This window comes from Salmo salar, chromosome 21, assembly GCF_965601325.2.
Source record: "Salmo salar chromosome 21, fSalSal1, whole genome shotgun sequence".
Lineage (NCBI taxonomy): Eukaryota > Metazoa > Chordata > Actinopteri > Salmoniformes > Salmonidae > Salmo > Salmo salar.
The window spans coordinates 17,477,930-17,499,439 of NC_138311.1; the positions used below are offsets into that span (position 1 = coordinate 17,477,930).

At 40.2% G+C, this 21,510-nt stretch overlaps 1 protein-coding gene across 1 annotated transcript; it reads right to left on the minus strand.

The window, feature by feature from the left end:
- Positions 1 to 3,290: 3,290 nt before the first annotated feature.
- On the minus strand, positions 3,291 to 20,035 carry mettl8 (methyltransferase 8, methylcytidine). The gene is given in 10 exon segments (NM_001140324.1): positions 3,291 to 4,317; positions 4,446 to 4,511; positions 4,701 to 4,807; positions 6,572 to 6,711; positions 9,899 to 9,959; positions 11,221 to 11,270; positions 11,427 to 11,788; positions 11,887 to 11,978; positions 12,123 to 12,279; positions 20,015 to 20,035. Coding segments are annotated over 9 exon segments (1,188 nt in total). The 5' UTR covers positions 12,275 to 12,279; positions 20,015 to 20,035; the 3' UTR covers positions 3,291 to 4,159.
- Between the last annotated feature and the right edge of the window lie 1,475 nt (positions 20,036 to 21,510).

A 21,510-nucleotide genomic window follows, 5' to 3' on the forward strand; every position in this document is an offset into this window, starting at 1 on the left:
TTGCCCCTTTAATGGATTGAATTTAATTAATTAATGAAATCTGATGTAAAACAGATGTCATCAAACAGGCACCAACTCACATCAACAAAACTCTCCAATCAACAAAATCACTACAAACTAACTCTATCTCACACTGTCTCACACACACAAACACACACACACAAAACGTGAATTTAGAAATTGATAATGCAGTACATAAACATGCACACACACAGAAAAATATGGAGTAAAATGTAGCTTATGGCATTTTATCCAAATCAGAGAATATTTTCACACTTGCATAGGCCTATTGATTCAAGTCTAGCTAGCTCTATGGTGTCAAAATTGAATGAAAAAAATGACCCACTATTTCTATCAGTATCTGTTATAATAAATGAGCTTCCAAGTTCGTTTCGCACTATGAACTACCTAAACGTTTTTGACCTAGAGTTAGACAATAAGCAAACATAAAATGACAATAATAGCAAGTGAATAATATTTATTCAATACCAACAAATATATTTAAACATTTTTCAAATAATAAAATGCATTAGTTAGCATGTTTCTTTGTTGAAAAAGTTGCATGTTTGCTTCTGTTTCAGGTAGGACTGTCAACAAAACAAATAGTCCTATTATGACATCAGGGTTCCAACATGGAATTATATTATGTGTCCGAATTTTCACATTATTTCCCAGTAAAACAGAACAAAATATTACACTGGAACACTCTTTCCACCAAAGATATGCAAATCATTTCATAATTCAAACGAGTGTCAGTTACAAAGGAAACCAACATACTTTTTCAATCCATCATCCTCAGCCAAGAAGGGGGTGTATGAAAGTGGTGGCTGATGAGGGGAGGACGGCTCATAATAATGGCTGGAACGGAGCAAATGGAATGGCATCAAACACATGGAAACCATGTGTTTGATGTATTTGATACCATTACACTTATTCTGCTCCAGTCATTACCAATAGCCCCTTCTCGCCAATTAAGGTGCCACCAACCTCCACGGGTGTACTAACTGGTAAGACTACAAAGATTTTGGTGGCAAAAAATTTACTTTTTTATTATTATTATTTTAGAATTTATTTCCATAATACAGTTTATTAAATACAGTATGATGTATTTGTTTAATGTGACTTTTTCTCTGTCATATATTTCCAACTTCGGGCTTGACTTTGTGTGTATCCTAAATGGCACCTACAGTGCATTCGGAAAGTATTCACACCCCCTGACTTTTTCCACATTTTGTTACATTACAATATTCTAAAATTGATCAAATAATTCCCCCCCCCCCCCCCCCCCCCCATCAATCTACACACAATACCCCATAATGGCAAAGCAAAAACACTTTTTATTTTACATTTTCACCAATTTATTACAAATAAAAAGCCTAAACATCACATTTACATAAGTATTCAGACCCTTTACTCAGTACTGTTGAAGCACCTTTGACAGCAATTAGCCTCTTCTTGGGTATGACGCTACAAGCTTGGCACACCTGTATTTGGTGAGTTTCTCCCATTCCTCTCTGCAGATCCTCTCAAACTCTGTAAGGTTGGATGGGGAGCGTTGCTGCACAGCTATTTTCAGGTCTCTCCAGAGATGTTTGGTCAGGTTCAAGTCCGGGCTCTTGCTGGGCCACTCAAGGACATTCAGAGACTTGTCCTGAAGCCACTCCTGCGTTGTCTTGGTTGTGTGGGTCGTTGTCCCACACAGCCAAGATGGATGCAAGATGGCACCGACAGAGATGGTAGCCTCGCTTCAAGTCCTTAGGAAACTATGCAGTAATTTGTTTTTTGTTTAATGAATTATTTCTTACATTGTTAGCCCAGAAAATCTTAAGCGTTATTACATACAGCTGGGAAGAACTATTGGATATAAGAGCGACGTCAACTTACCTCAGGAGGCTGAAGAAATTTGGCTTGTCACCTAAAACCCTCAAAAACTTTTACAGATGCACAATCAAGAGCATCTTGTTGGGCTGTATCACCGCCTCATACGGCAACTGCTCCGCCCTCAACCACAAGACTCTCCAGAGGGTAGATGCGGTCTGCACAACACATCACCGGGGGCAAACTACCTGCCCTCCAGGACACCTACAGCACCCGATGTCACAGGAAGGCCAAAAAGATCATCAAGAACAACAAACACCCGAGCCACTACCTGTTCACCCCGCTATCATCCAGAAGGCGAGGTCAGTACATGTGTATCAAAGCAGGGACCGAGAGACTGAAAAACAGCTTCTATCTCCAGGCCATCAGAATGCTAAACAGCCATCACTAACATAGAGAGGCTGCTGCCAACATACAGACTCAAATCACTGGCCATTTTAATAAATGGATTTAATAAAGGTATCACGAGTCACTTTAAATAATGCCATTTTAATAATGTTTACATATCTTACATTACTCATCTCATATGTATATACTGTATTTTATACCATCTATTGCATCTTGCCTATGCCGCACGGCCATCGCGCATCCATATATTTATATGTACATATTCTTATTCCATCACCTTACATTTGTGTGTATAAGGTAGCCGTTGTGAATTTGTTAGATTACATGTTAGATATTACTACACTGTCGGAACTAGAAGCACATGCATTTCGCTACATTCGCATTAACATTTGCTAACCATGTGACCAATAAAATTTGATTTGTCTTATTGTAGGTGAACCTTCGCCCCAGTCTGAGGTCCTGAACACTCTCGAGCAGGTTTTCATCAAGGATCTCGCTGTACTTTGATCCGTTCATCTTTGCCTCGATCCTGTCTCCCAGTCCCTGCCGCTGAAAAACATCCCCACAGCATGTTTCACCGTAGGGATGGTGCCAGGTTCCTCCAGATGAGACGCTTGGCATTCAGGCCACAGAGTTTAAAAAAAAATGTTAGGTAAATACCAATTGAAATAGGACATTAAATAAACCGGTTTATAATTGGCTTTCAGAATATTATCCATAAACTAATTTACTCTGCATTCATTGAAATAACATTTAAATTGTTTTTGTGCTTTTGATTTTGTTCACTGCATTACCAAATAAATGAGTTGCATTTCCATTTTATATCAATCAGATATGACATGTTGCTTAGCATATAACTACAAAACAAAAATACCAGGTGCCAGAAATGGGATACATTGGCATAATTCAAGAATTTGCATTACCACAATTCATTAACATAATATCAAAAGTCTAATGTATATAATCAATATATTTCATCTACTGAGACAGAACATAAAACTTATTTTGAGTTATAATTCTGTTGTGTGCAAATAATTGGAAATCAATCACTCAACTACAACAACTGTAGCAGGTACACTTTTAATGTATTGTTAGATGTCCAACTAAGGAAGGTACAAATAATTCATTTTTATGACAGTATCATTCACAGATTTTCATTTTTTTCAACTGTTTAATTAAATATGTTTATATATGCATACACTCAACCAGACAAATAAATTACATTTGTCTCCTTACAAAAAGTGAGTTTTACATACATGGCATGTGAAACCCATAATAAGCACACAACAACCAGAAGGCACTCCCTCAGCCCGATAGTTGACCACTCCCTCAGCCCGATAGTTGACCACTCCCTCAGCCCGATAGTTGACCACTCCCTCAGCCCGATAGTTGACCACTCCCTCAGCCCGATAGTTGACCACTCCCTCAGCCCGATAGTTGACCACTCCCTCAGCCCGATAGTTGACCACTCCCTCAGCCCGATAGTTGACCACTCCCTCAGCCCGATAGTTGACCACCCCCTCAGCCCGATAGTTGACCACCCCCTCAGCCCGATAGTTGACCACCCCCTCAGCCCGATAGTTGACCACTCCCTCAGCCCGATAGTTGACCACTCCCTCAGCCCGATAGTTGACCACTCCCTCAGCCCGATAGTTGACCACCCCCTCAGCCCGATAGTTGACCACTCCCTCAGCCCGATAGTTGACCACCCCCTCAGCCCGATAGTTGACCACTCCCTCAGCCCGATAGTTGACCACTCCCTCAGCCCGATAGTTGACCATCCCAGTGGTACTGTAAATGCATCACACTAACACATCTCACTGCACTGAGACATGCTTATGACCTCCCTCTGACCTCTGATTTGGATAGACAAGTCCTTGGTAAAGCCAACATGGGGCAACATGTTCGTCCGAGCAGGGACAGTGGTGGTAGACTATGATGGTGGTGCTAGTGGTTGAGGTTTTTTAAACTTGCTTTGCATCCACACTCTGCGCATTACAACTTTCTTCCCTCTGTTCACCTGTAGTCGCCTATCCTCCAGATTCTGAATTTCTTCCAAACCAGCACTGGAAAATAAACTGTGAACTTCATCTGTGGAAAGAGTAACATAATATTACCATCACACATTACCACCACTAAATTATTTAAGATTAGATTGGAGATAATGTCTAAACACAATATTCAAAGATACAATATTCACAGAGACTTTTTCAATTGACCTTTTGTGAAGAAATAAACACAAGTTCCATCTCCCCGGGAGTAGAAATTCTCTGACAAGCATCGACCTGTTGATCAGAGAAAAGATCTCACTGTCATTATTAACGTATAGCCACTTTAGACAAAATGTATTCACTACTACCTATTTCAAATGATTATGATCTGCTGTTTTTCCCCAATGAATTATATTTATTTCCTCTGTAAAGTGTATACTTTGTGAAAACGCACTTTATCTAAAGTTCAAATTAGAATGGCACCTTTTTTAAACCGTAGTTGTGATAGGTCATATCTGCCGTAATCCCGGAAGAGGAGTATCCCTCCGGGTTTCAGGAATTGAGACAACCGGGTCACAACTCCTTGGACTCTGTCAAAGAAATCAATCAAATGACAAACCAACCAATCAATTCATCAGTTTCCTTCTCAAAACAATGTTAACATGCAACGGTATGATACATAAAAGTGGGCAGTCGACGCAAAACTTCATAAGGATAGTTAGACACATTTTGAGAGATGTTCATTTTATCATTCCAGAGCGAGGCTTCCCAGGAAATGAACATATACAGTACAAGCTGTAAGGCTTTTGCAAGGGAGAAAAAGGGTAAGAATTTGACTGTACTCTCCTCCCCAATATGTTAGCTGTTCAAATGTACAGTAGCATCTCAGCTAACATACAGTGCGTTCAGAAATGATTCAAACCTCTTGACTTTTTCCATATTTTGTTACGTTTCAGCCTTATTCTAAAATGTATTACGGTGTTTTTTTCCCGCTCATAAATCTACATCTTTGTCATTATGGGGTTTTGTGTGTAGATTGATTAAATCTTTTTTTTCCCCTCGCATCAATTTTAGAATAAGGCTGTAACGTAACAAAATGGGGAGAAAGGGAAGGTCTGAATACTTTCCAAATGCACTGCATGTGATGTCTGACAGAAAGTTAGTGAGCTAAAGAGAGCATATTTCAAAATCAGTTATACACCCACAGAAAATGCCTGCAGTAGAAGCCTTTTGACTTTGTCTTATTTTGTGACTGATAAATACAGTAACAAGCTGCTTCCAATGACTGAAGCGAATCAGCAATCAATGGCCCATTGTAGAGACAATATGCTCCATGATACTCCAGGCACTACACTCAATACTCACTTAGCGCTCAATAACAACCTAAACCATTAAAGATTTTACACAGCAAGAAAATGGCAGGAGGTACTGAGATGAAACCCCAGGACAGTACCAACTTACCTCTACATCAAATATAAAATGAAAAGTGATGGAATACAGGAAAATCTATTACGGCTTGCTGTGAGAGCTGGCTGGCAGCCAGCCCATATCCATAATTTTAATCAGCTGCAATCTTCAGGGGCTTCAGTATGAAGTAAAATGTCACTGTTTGTTACAAAAAGCAAGCATCCAAGTACCCAGGGTAAATGGATCTGCAGTTAGACTTAATGCCATTTTGAAGTGAATCATAAATAGACTGCAAATAGGCACATACAGTACTGTATGAGGGGAAAGGGGGATACCTCGTCAGTTGTACAACTGAATGCATTCAACTGATGTGTCTTCTGCATTTAACCCAACCCCTCTGAATCAGAGAGGTGGGGGGGCTGCCTTAAATCATCAGCCACGTCATTGGCGCCAGGGGAGCAGTTGTTGTTGGGGGTTAACTGCCTTGCTCACGGGCAGAACAATAGATTTTTACCTTGTCGGCTCGGGGATCCAATCCAGCAACCTTTCGGTTACTAACCCAACACTCCTACTCGCCAGGCTCCCATATTCTGTGCTACTTTTAAAGGGATGGTGTTAGCTACATGAACAGCACACCAGAGCTTACATCCTAAACTGATCTCAGTCAGCATGCTATTTCAATGGGTATTTTGCTTATTCACTTGCAACTGCCTTATCATACAAAACATGTACAATTAGCAAATGCATATAATCTGTATAAATAAACCCAGGATGTTCTTGATTCAAAACACACACGGTAGTAGAAAATAGCATAACCTCTCACACTCTGAGAGGGCCTGTTTTTGGAGGGTGGAGAGGGTTAGATTAGTAATGACATTCAGACAAAGCATGGGGAGGTGATAAATGAGAGTTGGCGCTCCTGCCTTTGTCTCCTAAACATCACCTACCGCTCGGGGTGAATGGAGGACAGCACGAAGACCAGCAGAATAACATCCAGGCTCAGTGGAGGGAACGGAAAGGAGCCCACCTCGTCACAGACGTCCTGAACAAAGGCGTGACACACAGACTGGTCATAGTCTGGGTGGTCCTACATGGGGAAAAAGAGGGGACTAAGTGGCCTCTGATTCCAAATAGCACAATGATATCAATATGTTAACAATTAAACTCATTAATTAATTAAATGTAGTGGATAGCTTAAAACCTACTGTCGAGCTCTTATGATGGAAATTTGGATTTCTTAACATTTTTGCTTAATTCACACACAAAAAATGGCCCTGAATGTATTAACAAGCTCCTCAAAGACATTTAAAAATAAATGTTTTTTATTTAACTAGGCAAGTCAGTTAAGAACAAATTATTATTTACATTGACGGCCTTAACTGCCTTGTTCAGGGGCAGAACGACAGATTTTTACCTTGTCAGCTCGGGGATTCGATCTAGCAACCTTTCGGTTACTGGCCCAACGCTCGAACCACAAGGATATCTGCCGCCATAACAAATTCTACAGTTAGTTACGAAACCAATATGGCGCTGTAGTCGATAGGAGCTGTCTTATGGGCTCCTGACCAATTCTGCTATTTTATGTGTTTCTTAACGCTGATCGTAACTTTATTTTTTTTACATTATTTCTCCTCCATCATTTCCTATGACCGGAGACAGATTCTGGACATCAGAACGGCGATCATTAACCCCGATTTCAAAAGAGAGGCAGGCGAGGCGGCATCCTGGCGAGACTATGTCTGCGACCAAAAAGACCGTATTTGCCCTCTGTTCTATTGGCAAACATGCAATCACTGGAGAACAAACTGGATAAGCTCCGTTCGAGACTATCCTATTAAAAGGACCTGAAAAACGGTAATATTCTATGTTTCTCAGAGTTGTGGCTGAACGAGGACATGGATAATATACATCTCACTGGTTTTTCTATACATCAAGACCGGATGGCAGACTCGGGTAAGACAAAGGGAGGAGGGGTGTGTCTCTTTGTTAACAACAACTGGTACGCAATCTCTAATATTAAGGAAGTCTCAAGTTATTGCGCACATTAGTTAGAATACCTCATGATAAGCTGCAGACCACACTATTTACCAATTTATATAATGTTTTTTTTCCGTAGCTGTCTATTTACCACTACAATCCGATGCTGGCACTAAGACCAAGCTGTATAGGGCCATAAGCAAAAAATAAAATAAAAATACATCCAATGGCGGCGTTTCCCATGGCCAGTGATTTTAATGCAGGGAAACTGAAATCCTTTTAACTTAATTTTTACCAGTGTCACCTGTGCAACTAGAAGTGACAAAACTGTAAATCACTTTTACTCCACATACAAAAATGCATACAAGGCCCTCCAAGCCCTCCATTTGGCAAATTAGACCACAACTCCATCCTCCTGCTTCCTGCTCACAAGCAAAAACTCAAACAGGAAGTACCGGTGACGCGCTTAATACGGAAGTGGTATGATGAAGAAGATGCTAAGCTACAGGGCTGTTTTGCTAGCACAGACTGGAATATGTTCCGGGATTAATCCAATAACATTGAGGAGTTTACCACATCAGCCACCGGCTTCATTAATAACCAGAAGCCATGGACTACAGGCAATATCCACACTGAACTGAAGGCTAGAGCTGCCGCTTTTAAGGAGCGGGACACTAATCCGGACGCTTATAAGAAATCCCGCTATGACCTCCGATGAGCCGTCAGGCAAAGCGTCAATACAGGACTAAGATTGAATTCTACTACGCTGGCTCTGAGGCTCAACGGATGTGGCAGGTCTTGCATACTATCACGAATTACAAAGGGAAACCCAGCCGCGAGCTGCCCTATGCCGCGAGCCTACCAGACGAGCTAAATGCCTTTTATGCTCGATTCCAGGCAAGGAACACTGAACCATGCATGAGTGCACCAGCTGTTCCGGACGATCTCGCTCTCTGTAGCCAATGTGAGTAAGACCTTTAAACAGGATAACAATTGCAAGGCCATGGGGCCTGACGGAATACCAGGACGCGCACTCAGAGCATGTGCTGACCAGCTGGCAAGTGTCTTCACTGACATTTTCAACCTATCCCTCACCCAGTCTGTAATACCAACTTGCTTCAAGCAGACCACCATAGTGCATGTGCCCAAGAACGCCAAGGTAACCTGCCTAAATGACTATCATCCCTGTATATAGCCAGGTTATTTTTACTCGTTATTGTTATTTGTTATTCACTGTTTATGTATTCCTCGTGTCATTATTATACATTTTTCTTATCTTAAACTCTGCATTGTTGGAAAAGTACCCGTAAGAAAGTTTAAGAAGCATGTGACCTTTTAAAAAAAATATATATATATATACATATATATATATATATATATATATATATATATATATATATATATATATATATATATATATTTGACAAACATACATCAATTATGCATTATGTGAGAATGTAATTATTTTCATAATTAGAAGAAAAAGATCATGTTTAATGTAAGCCATTTTGAATGAAAAACTATTATTCACTTACTTTCTTACATTTACTGAAAAAACATGACCATTATCAGGTTAAAAGGGGATGAATAATACTGCTGGAATGTGAACCACTCCCCCCCCTAAAACAAATAAGCTGTTGTGGCAAGACCTTACACTAAATCACCACTAAAAGGTGCATATAACTGAAGGCACCCGTAAACACACCAGTACTTTACAGTATAGTTCAAAAGAATTACATAATGAGGTGGTTACTTCAAGCCAGCAATAGTATTAGCAATGTGAACAAACTAGGTGTTTTCCTAGTGTTTCATGAGTAGATACGTAGCATTAATTGAGCAACATCATATTAAGCTCTTAAATAGACTTGGAAAGGATGGCACCCATAAATCGCAAAGCAACTGACAACAGAGAAGGATAAATGTAACAACCTCTAATGAGGGCACACAGTCTGTTCCTAGTAGACTGCTCTAGTCTCACATTAAAGATAAATGCTCTGCATCTCAAGGACTCCATGCAATAATGTCAAGGACTGCTGGTCATGGCCATTTGATAAAAGACTCAATTACAAGAGCATCAAATGTCCACCAGGCCTCAAATCAAGCAAAGTGAGACGATTAACATTTTGAGTAGAAGAGAAGGATAATGTGAAAAACAAGACAAACAAGTAGCTTGACCGTGATGTAATAACCTGTTTGGAATGATTCAATTTCAACCAGATTTCAACCTGTTTTCAATGTTTGTTTGTAAGAATCTGGCTTGTTTGGAGAATTGTATCTAGATCTTTAAGAGAGCTTACCTTGACCAGCTGGACAGCACGAGGGGAAAAGTCACAGCAGTATAAGAATGCCCCTGTGTTTCTATAAGACAGCAACACAGATAGGGAACTTGTCAGCTTAATTTCATATCATTTTCACCACAAACACACCAATACAAAACAAAAAGGTACAGTGCCTTCAGAAAGTATTCATACTCCTTGGCTTATTCCACATTTTGTTGTGTTTCAGCCTGAATTCAAAATTGATTAAATAGATCCTCACCCATCTACACACAATACCACTAATGAAAGTGCAAAATAGCTTTTAGAAATGTTTGCAAATTTATTGAAAACGGAATACTGAAATATCTAATTTACATAAGTATTCACACCCCATAGTGTTCACCTATGGGGAATCATCTTTGGCAGCGATTACAGCTGCGAGTCTCTATGAGCTTTGCACACCTGGATTGTACAATATTTTCACATTGTTCTTGTTAAATTCTTCAAGCTTTGTCAAGTTGATCATTGCTAAAACAGTCATTTTCAAGTCACAAGTCATGTTAAACATGATTATTGCACACAGTGAGTCCATGCAACTTATGGGACATAAGCAACTTTTTACTCCTGAACATATTTAGGCTTGCCATAACAAAGGGGTTCTATACTTATTGACTCAAGACATTTCAGCTTTTCATTTAATTAATTTGTAAACATTTCTAAAAATATAATTCCACTTTGACATTATGGGGTATTATTGAGTGTTGGCCTATGACACAAAATCTATATGTAATCCATTTTAAATTCAGGCTGTAACACAACAAAACGTGGAAAAAGTCAAGGAGTGTGGAGTAGGGATACAAGTTAAGTGTATAATGACAGGTAGACTTAACTGTATAAGATCTACAGTAGCAATCAGTAAATATTTACTGAACAAATAGCTCTTAAATCACCCACCCAGCAGGGAGACTGAGGGACTAATACATTGGCTATCAGATAACATGCTTTCCATTTCATTGAAGAGTCATTCATAGGGTTATGCATGCAGTCCAAGGTTAAACACTTCCTACTCGTTACTTTCCTCTCCTAGCCTTGCCAAGTCCTCTGGACAAAATGTTCTATGCAAGATGACATCATGCTTTGGCACAGGTTGTCTGCATAACAAAGTAAATATCAAAACATTTTCCTTCAAGAGAGACAATGTTATTCCAGAATTATATATATATATATTTTTTAAATCTACCATTGAACACCACAGGTTCAGTTTGTGATGTCATGCATCAATACATTTTTCTGATCCGAGTGTATAACAATTTAAAAGACAACGAGACTGGATCAAATATATGTAATGATGTTTTACTTACTTAATAGAGCTGACAATAGGATACACACTGTTACCAGCCCCACATCCAACCTATGACAAAAATAACATTCTGTCAAAATAGACGACATTTGACTCAACTACTAGCCAGTGAAATCAATATCAAAGTTCTAACTCCACAGAAGCATTCTAACTACATAATATATGAACAAGTGTGGGAGGTGAGGGATAAAAGCAAGATGAAAATACCTCTAAGATCCTGAAAGTTGCATGTTCGCCTGGGAAAGAGCTGGGCTGCCTTGCAGCCCCTGCAGTGTCTCTCCCATCTTGATTACAGGACTGCTGGCAATCACTAGTCAGTGGATCTATGTGCTGGTGACTGGGTGCACGTTGCCGCTGCTGGCCCATCTCTTTCTCCCTACCGGACACACCAGGCTCTGGGCATGGGGCCCGCAGCCCACACGGTCTCTCCTCAGTAGCACTGCTCCCTAACCCCAAAGGAAGAAGCTCTGGGAACTCCAAGAACAGCCACTTGCGATCTTTAAAGAACTTGTCCTGGTGCATCTCATAAAAGCTGTCCCAGTATTTACAGGCGTCTATGTCATATTTGCCTTAGTGGTGGATGAAGAACAAAAACAACAGAAATATTAGTTTTCATACAATCAAAATGAAGAACATAATTTGCTAGGAACGTTTAGAGAAGGGCTACCTTGCTCTTCTAATGGAATGCGTAAGCTAGAATTATCGTCTGCCTTTTGTCTGGCTTTTTCTTTCTCTTCCTCAGACCATTTCACATGGTCCCTAAAACACAATCATTTCAACATTAACGTACTGCATGCTTGATCCAAAATACACTGCTGTGCCCTTTGACACAGTATATTATCAACTTCAGACTTCACATTGAAAGTTGCATTAAAGAAAAATAATAGATGTGCAAACGCATACCACATGTTATGCTGGAAGACGTCCTCAGGGTTGGTCAGAATCCTCGCTCCCAAAGGAGCGGGGGGTTGTCCCCCTCTGCTGTTTAGTCTGCAGGGAACCCTGCCCCAAACCATAGCCACTGAGGCTAGGGAGAGGCGTCGTAATCCTCTCATTTAGACTACGGATTGGGAAAACCAGGCAAGAAACCAATCAATCTATTTTAATTATGGAATACTTAGCCCATTCAAATAGACTGTAAATGGTATTAAACATTACAAATCTGTGGTTCCAGCCCTGAATGCCGATTGGCTGACAGCAGTGGTATATCAGACCGTTTTTCCACGGGTATGATAAAACATTTATCTTTACTGCTCTAATTACGTTGGTAACCAGTTTATAATAGCAATAAGGCACCTCGGGGGTTTGTGGAATATGGCCAATATACCACGGCTAAGGGCTGTGTCCAGGCACTCCGCGATGTGTTGTGCCTAAGAGCAGCCCTTAGCTGTGGTATATTGGCCATATACCACACCCCCTCATGCCTTATTGCTTAATTATACCATCTATTCACGAAGCTGTCTGCCTCCTGAAGGGATTTCGCCGACGCTCCGACGCTGCCCAAAATGCTCTGTCTAAACGCAAATACGCCTCCGCACGAGATACAGTTTTGGAAACACTTGGAATGTAACTTTTGTGTAAGCGAGAAATAATTCTTATACAAAATATACACTTATTGTGTGCAGTTTAGGAAAGTTGCACCTGGCTGTATTTTGAGAAACACAGGAAATGTGCAATGGAATGGTCCAAAGGAAATGCAATCGCAAGGTGAGAGGATGTGTCGTAGCCGAGGCGATGTGTGAAAACAACCGGGCGCGTCTTTGCATCTTCAGTATTTCAAAGATTCTTTCTCGCTTATATGAAAGTTAAGTTCTAAAGGTAACCAAAACTATAATCACAAGTCAGGATTAAACAGAGCGTCAGGATTGTAGTTCACGAGGGAGCCAGCTGTGATCAGTACCCTCAGCTGAGAACTCAAGGGGGGCCGCCTGTAAACTAGGTATACCCCACTTGGGTTATTGAGAGCTACACAAATTGTACCATCAAATTCTGATTAATTACAATGACAAGTCTGGGCAATTCTACAGTAACGGAATTGAGACTTAAAATGTACGCCAAACAAAAACCATTGATTTCAAAGTTTAACAAACCATACATCTATGCACAAGGACTACTTTTTACCAAAACACATTTACCAGAAGAACTGTGCAGATGCAAATTTGGTAACAGAATTTCGGTAATATCTTCCTCCATTTTTTGTGTTCACGTTTCCCAAAAATTAAATATCTGTTTCAAATTCAACAATGTCTGCAGAAAGAATGAGGTGTCAGCTATGACATGGCAAATTGACTATTTAACTAACTACAGTAAGTGGATTTAAACCTGGTATTGGCATTGCAGTAACAGTATTTAATTATGGGTCCCTGATCTGTACTACACAGAAATGCATAATTATGAATATAAAATGGCATTCTTTTCATGGTGAAGTATCATAAAAAGGTACACAAAAGGTATAAATATGTAATATCATCCTTTGCATATTTGGCTACCATTCTACACACTGGCTGTTTAATGAGCTAGAGCTGCCCCCAAATAAGAACAAATTTGGTTGGTCTGGACCGGACCAAATCTGAACCAATCATAGACGTCTAGGTTTTCGCATGTTTGGACATCAAAATACAGCATAGAACTCAGTAGAGTACAGTACAATACAGAACAGTAGAGTTCAGTATAACAGTATAGTAAAGTATAACCTAGTACAGTAGATTATATTGTACTCGACTAGTACTGTGAACCGTACTTAACTCTACAGTACTGTACTGATCTATACACTACTTTTCTTTACTGTACTCTATTCTATTGTGCTTACTGTACTGAACTATACTAATTTCCTTTACTGTACTACGCTGTAGCCTAGTGGTTAGAGCGTTGGGCCAGTAACCGAAAGGTTGCTGGATCGAATCCCCGAGCCGACAAGGTAAAAATCTGTTGTTCTGCCCCTGAGCAAGGCAGTTAATCCACTGTTCCCCGGGTGCCGAAGACGTGGATGTCGATTAAGGCAGCCCCCCCGCACCTCTCTGATTCAGAGGGTAAAATGCTGAAGACACATTTCAGTTGAAGGCATTCAGTTGTACAACTGACTTTCCCTAATATACTCTACTTTTCTTTACACTATGAATTCCCATTTTAGCCAATTCAATTGCAGAAATTCCATTATCGATTTTTCTGACATTTTTCTGACATCCGTTACCAATTTGGAAACAACATATTTTGATTTAATAACTTAAAACCTGTTGGGGATAGGGGGCAGTATTTGCACGGCCGGATAAAAAACGTACCCGATTTAATCTGGTTACTACTCCTGCCCAGTAACTAGAATATGCATATAATTAGTAGATTTGGATAGAAAACACTCTAAAGTTTCTAAAACTGTTTGAATGGTGTCTGTGAGTATAACAGAACTCATATGGCAGTCAAAACCCTGAGACAAATCCTAACAGGAAATGGAAATCTGATGTGTGGAATAACTTCAAACCTTTGCCATTGAAACACACAGGGACTTATTAATCATTTAGCACTTCCTAAGGCTTCCACTAGATGTCGACAGTCTTTATAAAGTGGTTTGAGTCTTCTATGGTAGAAACTGACCCAAAGAGAGGCTTGGGAAGTTGGTCACAGGGGGAGGGCCATTTACTACTATGACGTGGGCGCCCATGGCTACCCTCCCCTTTCGAAAGGTTTAGTAAGACAATGCAATCGTCCGCCTTGAATATTATTGAAGCTCTGGTTGAAAAAGGCCCTAAAGATTTATGTTAAACAACGTTTGACATGTTTGAACGAACGTAAATATATATTTTTTGCACATTCGTGACGACAAGTCCCGCGCGCTTCAGTACATTATGAGTAGCCTTCGGAACGCGCTAACAAGAAGGAACTATTGGGACATAAATTATTAACTTTTTCGAACAAAACTACATTTGTTGTGGACCTGGGATTCCTGGAAGTGCCTTCTGATGAAGATAATCAAAGGTAAGGGAATATTTACAATAGTATTTTTGATGGTTGATGGTTCCAAGATGGCGCTAACATGTATCGCCTAGCCTATTTTTCTGAGCATACCACGTCGTTTATTGCAAAGTGTGATTTCCCAGTAAAGTTATTTTTAAATCTGGCAATGCGGTTGCATTCACGAGATGTTAATCTATAATTCTTTGAATGACAATATTAAATTTTAACAATGTTTTCGAATAGTAATTTTGTAAATTGTAGCGCTGATTCACCGGAAGCATTTGAGGGAAAATATTTTCTGAATGTCACGCGCTGATGTAAAATGCTGTTTTTATATATAAATATGAACTTTATCGAACAAAAAATGCATGTATTGTGTAACATGATGTCCTAGGAGTGTCATCTGATGAAGATTGTCAAAGGTTAGTGCTGCATTTAGCTGTGATTTGGGTATTTGTGATGCATGCTAGTTGCTTTGAAAATGGCAGTGTGATTATTTCTGGCTGGGTACTCTCCTAACATAATCTAATGTTTTGCTTTTGCTGTAAAGCCTTTTTGAAATCGGACAACGTGGTTCGATTCAGGAGAGGTGTATCTATAAAACGGTGTAATATGTTTGAGAAATTGAAGTTATAGCATTTATGAGGTTTTGTATTTCGCGCGACGCGATTCCACTGGCTGTTGACTAGGGTGGGACGCAAGTGTCCCACCTTGCCCAGAGAGGTTAACTCAGAAACAAAGTTAATATCAGTAAAAACATTAACTAATTGATGGGTCTACCTTTACTTGTTACTTCTGTTAACTTTCATTATCCTCACTCGAGTGAGAGAAATGTGTAAATATCTTAAAGATATGTTGGGTTTTGGTAACGGAATTTGAAGGCACAAGGCAATGTTTCTTAAACTTACAGAAGACAGAGAAATTTCTTCAATACTAAATATCCTGTTGATATTAGTTGGCAGGGGTCTTTACTTCAATATTATTGTATTATTCCCTGGTAGATATTTTATAAAGACCTCTTTCCCATCTGTTTGACCAGAAATCAAAGCCTTAGCTTTTTCCACATATTTTGGGATAATTTTTTTTTCGAAAAGTATTCAGACCCCTTGACGTTTTCCACATTTTGTTACGTTACAGCCTAATTCTAAAATTGATTAAACGTTTTCCTCAATCTACACACAATACCCCATAATGACAAAGCAAAAACTGGTTAAGATTTCTTTGCAAATGTATATAAAAAAAAAACAGAAATACCTTATTTACATAAATATTCAGACCCTTTGCTATGAGACTCGACGTTGAGCTCAGTTACATCCTGTCTCCATTGATCATCCTTGTGATGTTTCGACAACTTGATTGGAGTCCACCTGTGGTAAATTCTATTTATTGGACATGATTTGGAAAGGCACACACCTGTCTATATAAGGTCCCACAGTTGACAGTGCATGTCAGAGCAAAAACCAAGACATGAGGTTGACGGAATTGTCTATAGAGCTCCAAGACAGCATTGTGTCGAGGCACAGATCTGGGGAAGGGTACCAAACATTTCTGCAGCATTGAAGGTCCCCAAGAACACAGTGGCCTCCATCATTCTTAAATGGAAGAAGTTTGGAACCACCAAGACTTTTCCTAGAGCTGGCCGCCCGGCCAAACTGAGCAATCGGGGGAGAAGGGGCTTGGTCAGGGAGGTGACCAAGAACCCGATGGTCACTCTGACAGAGTTCCAGAGTTCCTCTGTGGAGATGGGAGAACATTCCAGAGGGACAACCATCTCTGCAGCACTCCACAAATCAGGCTTTTATGGTAGAGTGGCCAGACGGAAGCCACTCCTCAGTAAAAGGCACATGACAGCCCGCTTGGAGTTTGCCAAAGGGCACCTAAAGGACTCTCAGACCATGAGAAACAAGATTCTCTGGTCTGATGAAACCAAGATTGAACTATTTGGCCTGAATGCCAAGCATCAGGTCTGGAGGAAACCTACCACCATCCCTACGATGAGGCATGGTGGTGGCAGCATCATGCTGTGTGGAGTTTTTTCAGCGGCAGGGACTGGGAGACTAGTCAGGACCGAGGGAAAGATGAACGGAGCAAAGCACAGAGATCCTTGATGAAAACCTGCTCCAGAGCACTCGGGACCTCAAGACTGGGGCGAAGGTTCACCTTCCAACAGCACAAGGACCCTAAGTACACAGCCAACACAACGTAGAAGTGGCTTTGGGACAAGTCTCAATGTCCTTGAGTGGCTCAGCCAGAGCCCGGACTTGAACTTGATCTAACATCTCTGGAGAGACCTGAAAATAGCTGTGCAGCGACGCTCCCCATCCAACCTGACAGACCTTGAGAGGATCTGCAGAGAAAAATGGGAGAAACTCCCCAAATACAGGCAGCCAAGCTTGTAGCGTCATACCCAAGAAGACTCGAGGCAATTCTTCAACAAAGTACTGAGTAAAGGGTGTCATGACGTTGGCCTGTGGGTAAGGTTTATGACCCCCCCCCCCATAAATACCTTACTCCCTTCCCCTCTCTGAATCTACTGAAGGACTTGAATAGCCTGTGTTAAATATAGAGAGTCTGGGAACATCAAACAAATGGGGAAAGGTACCACATATTTTGTTAATAAAACCAGTTGGAAATATGCTTGGGAACGTAATGAGTATGTATGTCAGTTCGGTTGTCATCTGAGACATTATGACTGATGACAGGACGACATAAACTGTATCTGAGAAAGTATACGCCCTCTAGTTATCAGAGTCACATGGAATTGTTATGCAATTGAAATGTTTGATATTGAAAATGTTTGTTAGGAGATGAAATGTAATTTTAGCTTCCGAATGAGAGATTTGGGTTTTCATAAGGAAAGTGCCCTGCTCGATCAGTGGCCCAACCCTGTGAAGAGACAGGGGTTATAAACGATGAAACACCTCCCTTCCCCTCTCCACTATATAATCCTTTGACGAAAAGATAACCACGTTGGTTCCAGTACGTGAGGTCTGCAGCCTCTACGTTAGAAGGACACACATGTCAAGAACAGAACTAAGCCAACCTCGGCGTGAGCTTTGGTGGCGAATGGTATGAACTTTGAGCTTATTCACTACAGAAGTGCTACTTCCTAGCCGTTGAGTTAGCAGCGGCCGCTGCTTACGTGGGCTAGGAAAGGACGGACGACGGATCCAGTCTAACAACCAGACGAAGATACCACCACGTATCCAATCGACCACCATTGACATTCTTCCGAAAACAGGGAGATCTGTTGGCCAACCCGGCCAGCATCTACGACCAATCTACCGAAGCGCAGCTCAGAGTAAATATTTATTGCATTTTCCTTTTCCAAATGGGCGGTAATTTAGAATGCATAAGATAATGTATTTACGATAGCATAGCTGCTGTTTCTCTGTTCCTAAATCTTCCCGCTCTTTCATTCAAGCCCAACCCCCTTTCCTTTGTGTAACCAGCCGTCATATCTGTTCCGTCTACCGGGACGTTTTCTGTATGACATCATTGTATTCTGTGTATTTGTAATTCTGTGTGATTAGTTAGGTATTTAGTAAATAAATAATTAAACCCAATTTTGTATTGCTGATTCAATTTGTTAGCCAGGGTTCGTGAAGACAGCCAAGAATTTACAACTTTCATTATGAGACTGAAAATAATACAAGGGTTAATATTGACTGCTATCGATGTAAAATATTACAAAGTATTTGAAGAGTTTATTCGGAAGATAACGGCTCTATAAACGTTCTTCCGTGGTGCCCCGACTTTCTAGTTAATTACATTTACATGATTAGCTTAATCAGGTAATATTAATTACAGAGAAATCATTTTATAAGTTAGCATGTCATATCACTTAATCCGGCATAGCCAAAGACACGACAAGGGTCTGAACACGTGTGTGTGTGTGTGTGTTATACATTTGCAAACATTTCTAAAAACCTGTTTTTCCTTTGTCACTATGTGATATTGTGTGTAGATGGATGGGGGGGGGGAGACTATTTTATCCATAGAATAAGGCTGTAACGTAACAAAATGTGGAAAACATCAAGGGGTCTGAATACTTTCCAAATGCACTGTATACCTTAATAAAAAGTACACAGATTTCTTTTGACACCCAATTCGACATGCTCCTATGACCTTCACATCTTGTTGCTCATGGGTCCTTTTACATGGAAATTACTATCTCTTGAGTTATCAAAGATTGATAAGGGAAAATGACAAGACTCCACTTCCTCTCTGGATGAACCATGAACTCAGAAATAATAACAAACGGAAGTAGCTGGGAAAGGATGAAAGTACACATTAGGGGAAAGTGGTCAAAGCAAGTATTGAAACCCCAATTAAACTATACAATTACATTAAACTGTTAATTAGACACGAAAGGACATTGCCATAGGTTGTTTAGTTTATCAGTGGCATATCCCTCTATCACGACTTTGAAGTGTGCCCTCAAGAACTGCACATACCAGCATGCTGCAATGCATTTAAGAAACCCACGCGACTGCAACACTTCTTTGAAATGCTTTTTCAACTAGTTGGATGTTATTCAGGAAAATCTTACATTCTAACTAATATTGGACCCAGAAGTGTAAAATCTAAGATTGTTTGCTTGTTAGATATGATCTTCATAAGGAAGGAAGTTGATAGTCTCGTTCAACACATACTGCTAGCTAGCTAACATAATTGAGCTAACGTTAGCTATACAAGAACGGCTAACATCACCGTGTGCAGCTGATGCTAAGGACACGTCATTTTAGCAGTCATGATTGTTAGTTATGCCCATTTAATTATCATTCTCTAAAGGACTAGGTTGGAGTATCGAATACCGGCGTGCATAACAATTGAACTGCGCTTACCTTGCTTTGCGCACACTGGTGTTCTTGGGTTGTCACTAGTTACCACAGCCACAAAGTCAAAATGGGCTATATTTAAAAAAATAAAAAAAACAGCTTTAGTCTTAATTTAAGGTCAAGATTAGGCATAGGGCTAGCAAAGCATTGTGGTTAGGTATAAAATCAGATTTTAAGAAAATACATTGTAGAAATAGGCGGGGTTTAGACATAATTATGACTTGGCTGTGCTGGTAACTAGTGAAGACCTTGTTTTTGGTGGAGTGGACAAGCCCCTGTGCATTGAGCGCTCTCTAATGATGCCTCAGCTAAGAGGGAACCATTTTGCTGCATATCTGGACCTGTGATTTAGAGCCATTTTTTTTATGCCGACACTTTGTCAAGACTCAACTTGAATATTGTTGTTAAAGGCTTTTATTTGTTAACTCCATGACAGCAAAGACTAAACCAAAGTCTGGACCAAGTCCTCATTGACTCTTTTTTTGCACTAACTCTCTTGCACTGACTGATTCTATGCATACACACCAGACTACCCACATACTCACACTAACACCCTAATGCACGCATACACACACACACACACTTTCACGCTCACCTCATATGCTGCAGATACTGTCTGACTATCCTGTTGCCTAGTCACTTTACCCCTACCTATAATAAGCCTCCCGAGTGGCGCATTGGTCTAAGGCACTGCATCTCAGTGCTAGAGATGTCACTACAGACCCTGGTTCGATTCCAGGCTGTATCACAACAGGCCGTGATTGGGAGTCCCATAGGGTGGCGCACAATTGGCCCAGCATCGTCCGGGTTAGGGTTTGTCCGGAGTAGGCCATCGTTGTAAATAAACATTTGTTCTTAACTGACTTGCCTAGTTAAATTAAAAACAAATAAATGTGTATATGTATAGTACATGTCTACCTCAATTACCCGTACCCCTGCACATCAACTCAGTACTGGTACTCCCTGTATATAGCCGTTTCGTTTTTACTCGTTATACACTGTGTATTTATTCATTGTGTCACTATATATATTTTAAAATGTATCTTATCTTTAACTCTGCATTGTTGGAAAAGGACCCGTAAGTAAGCATTTTACTGTTAGTCTATGAAGCATGTGACAAATCAAATTTGATTGTAAAATCCACAATGGGAGGATTTATTTAGAAATTGGTCAGTGCTGCTACAGTAGGTATAGGCCTTGATGACTCTTAGTTCCATTACATTACACATAATAATCATTGGAGAAGGAATCTTCTGAATGGGGGAGTTTTGTTAAGAGCCCTGACGCTTGGTCTGAATATTAACACGCATCGCTTGCGGTACGGTTTTTTGAAGAATAAGGATATAAATATCTTTCATATAAGCAATAAATACTTTTCAAAAAACAAAATATTAAATTAATACACACCTTTTATAGTGTTAGGGTTAGGTTAACCACAAGGCCGTATTTCCATGTTATGGCGTGTTTACAGAATACCTCTGTCAATAATTAATCATCTAGCA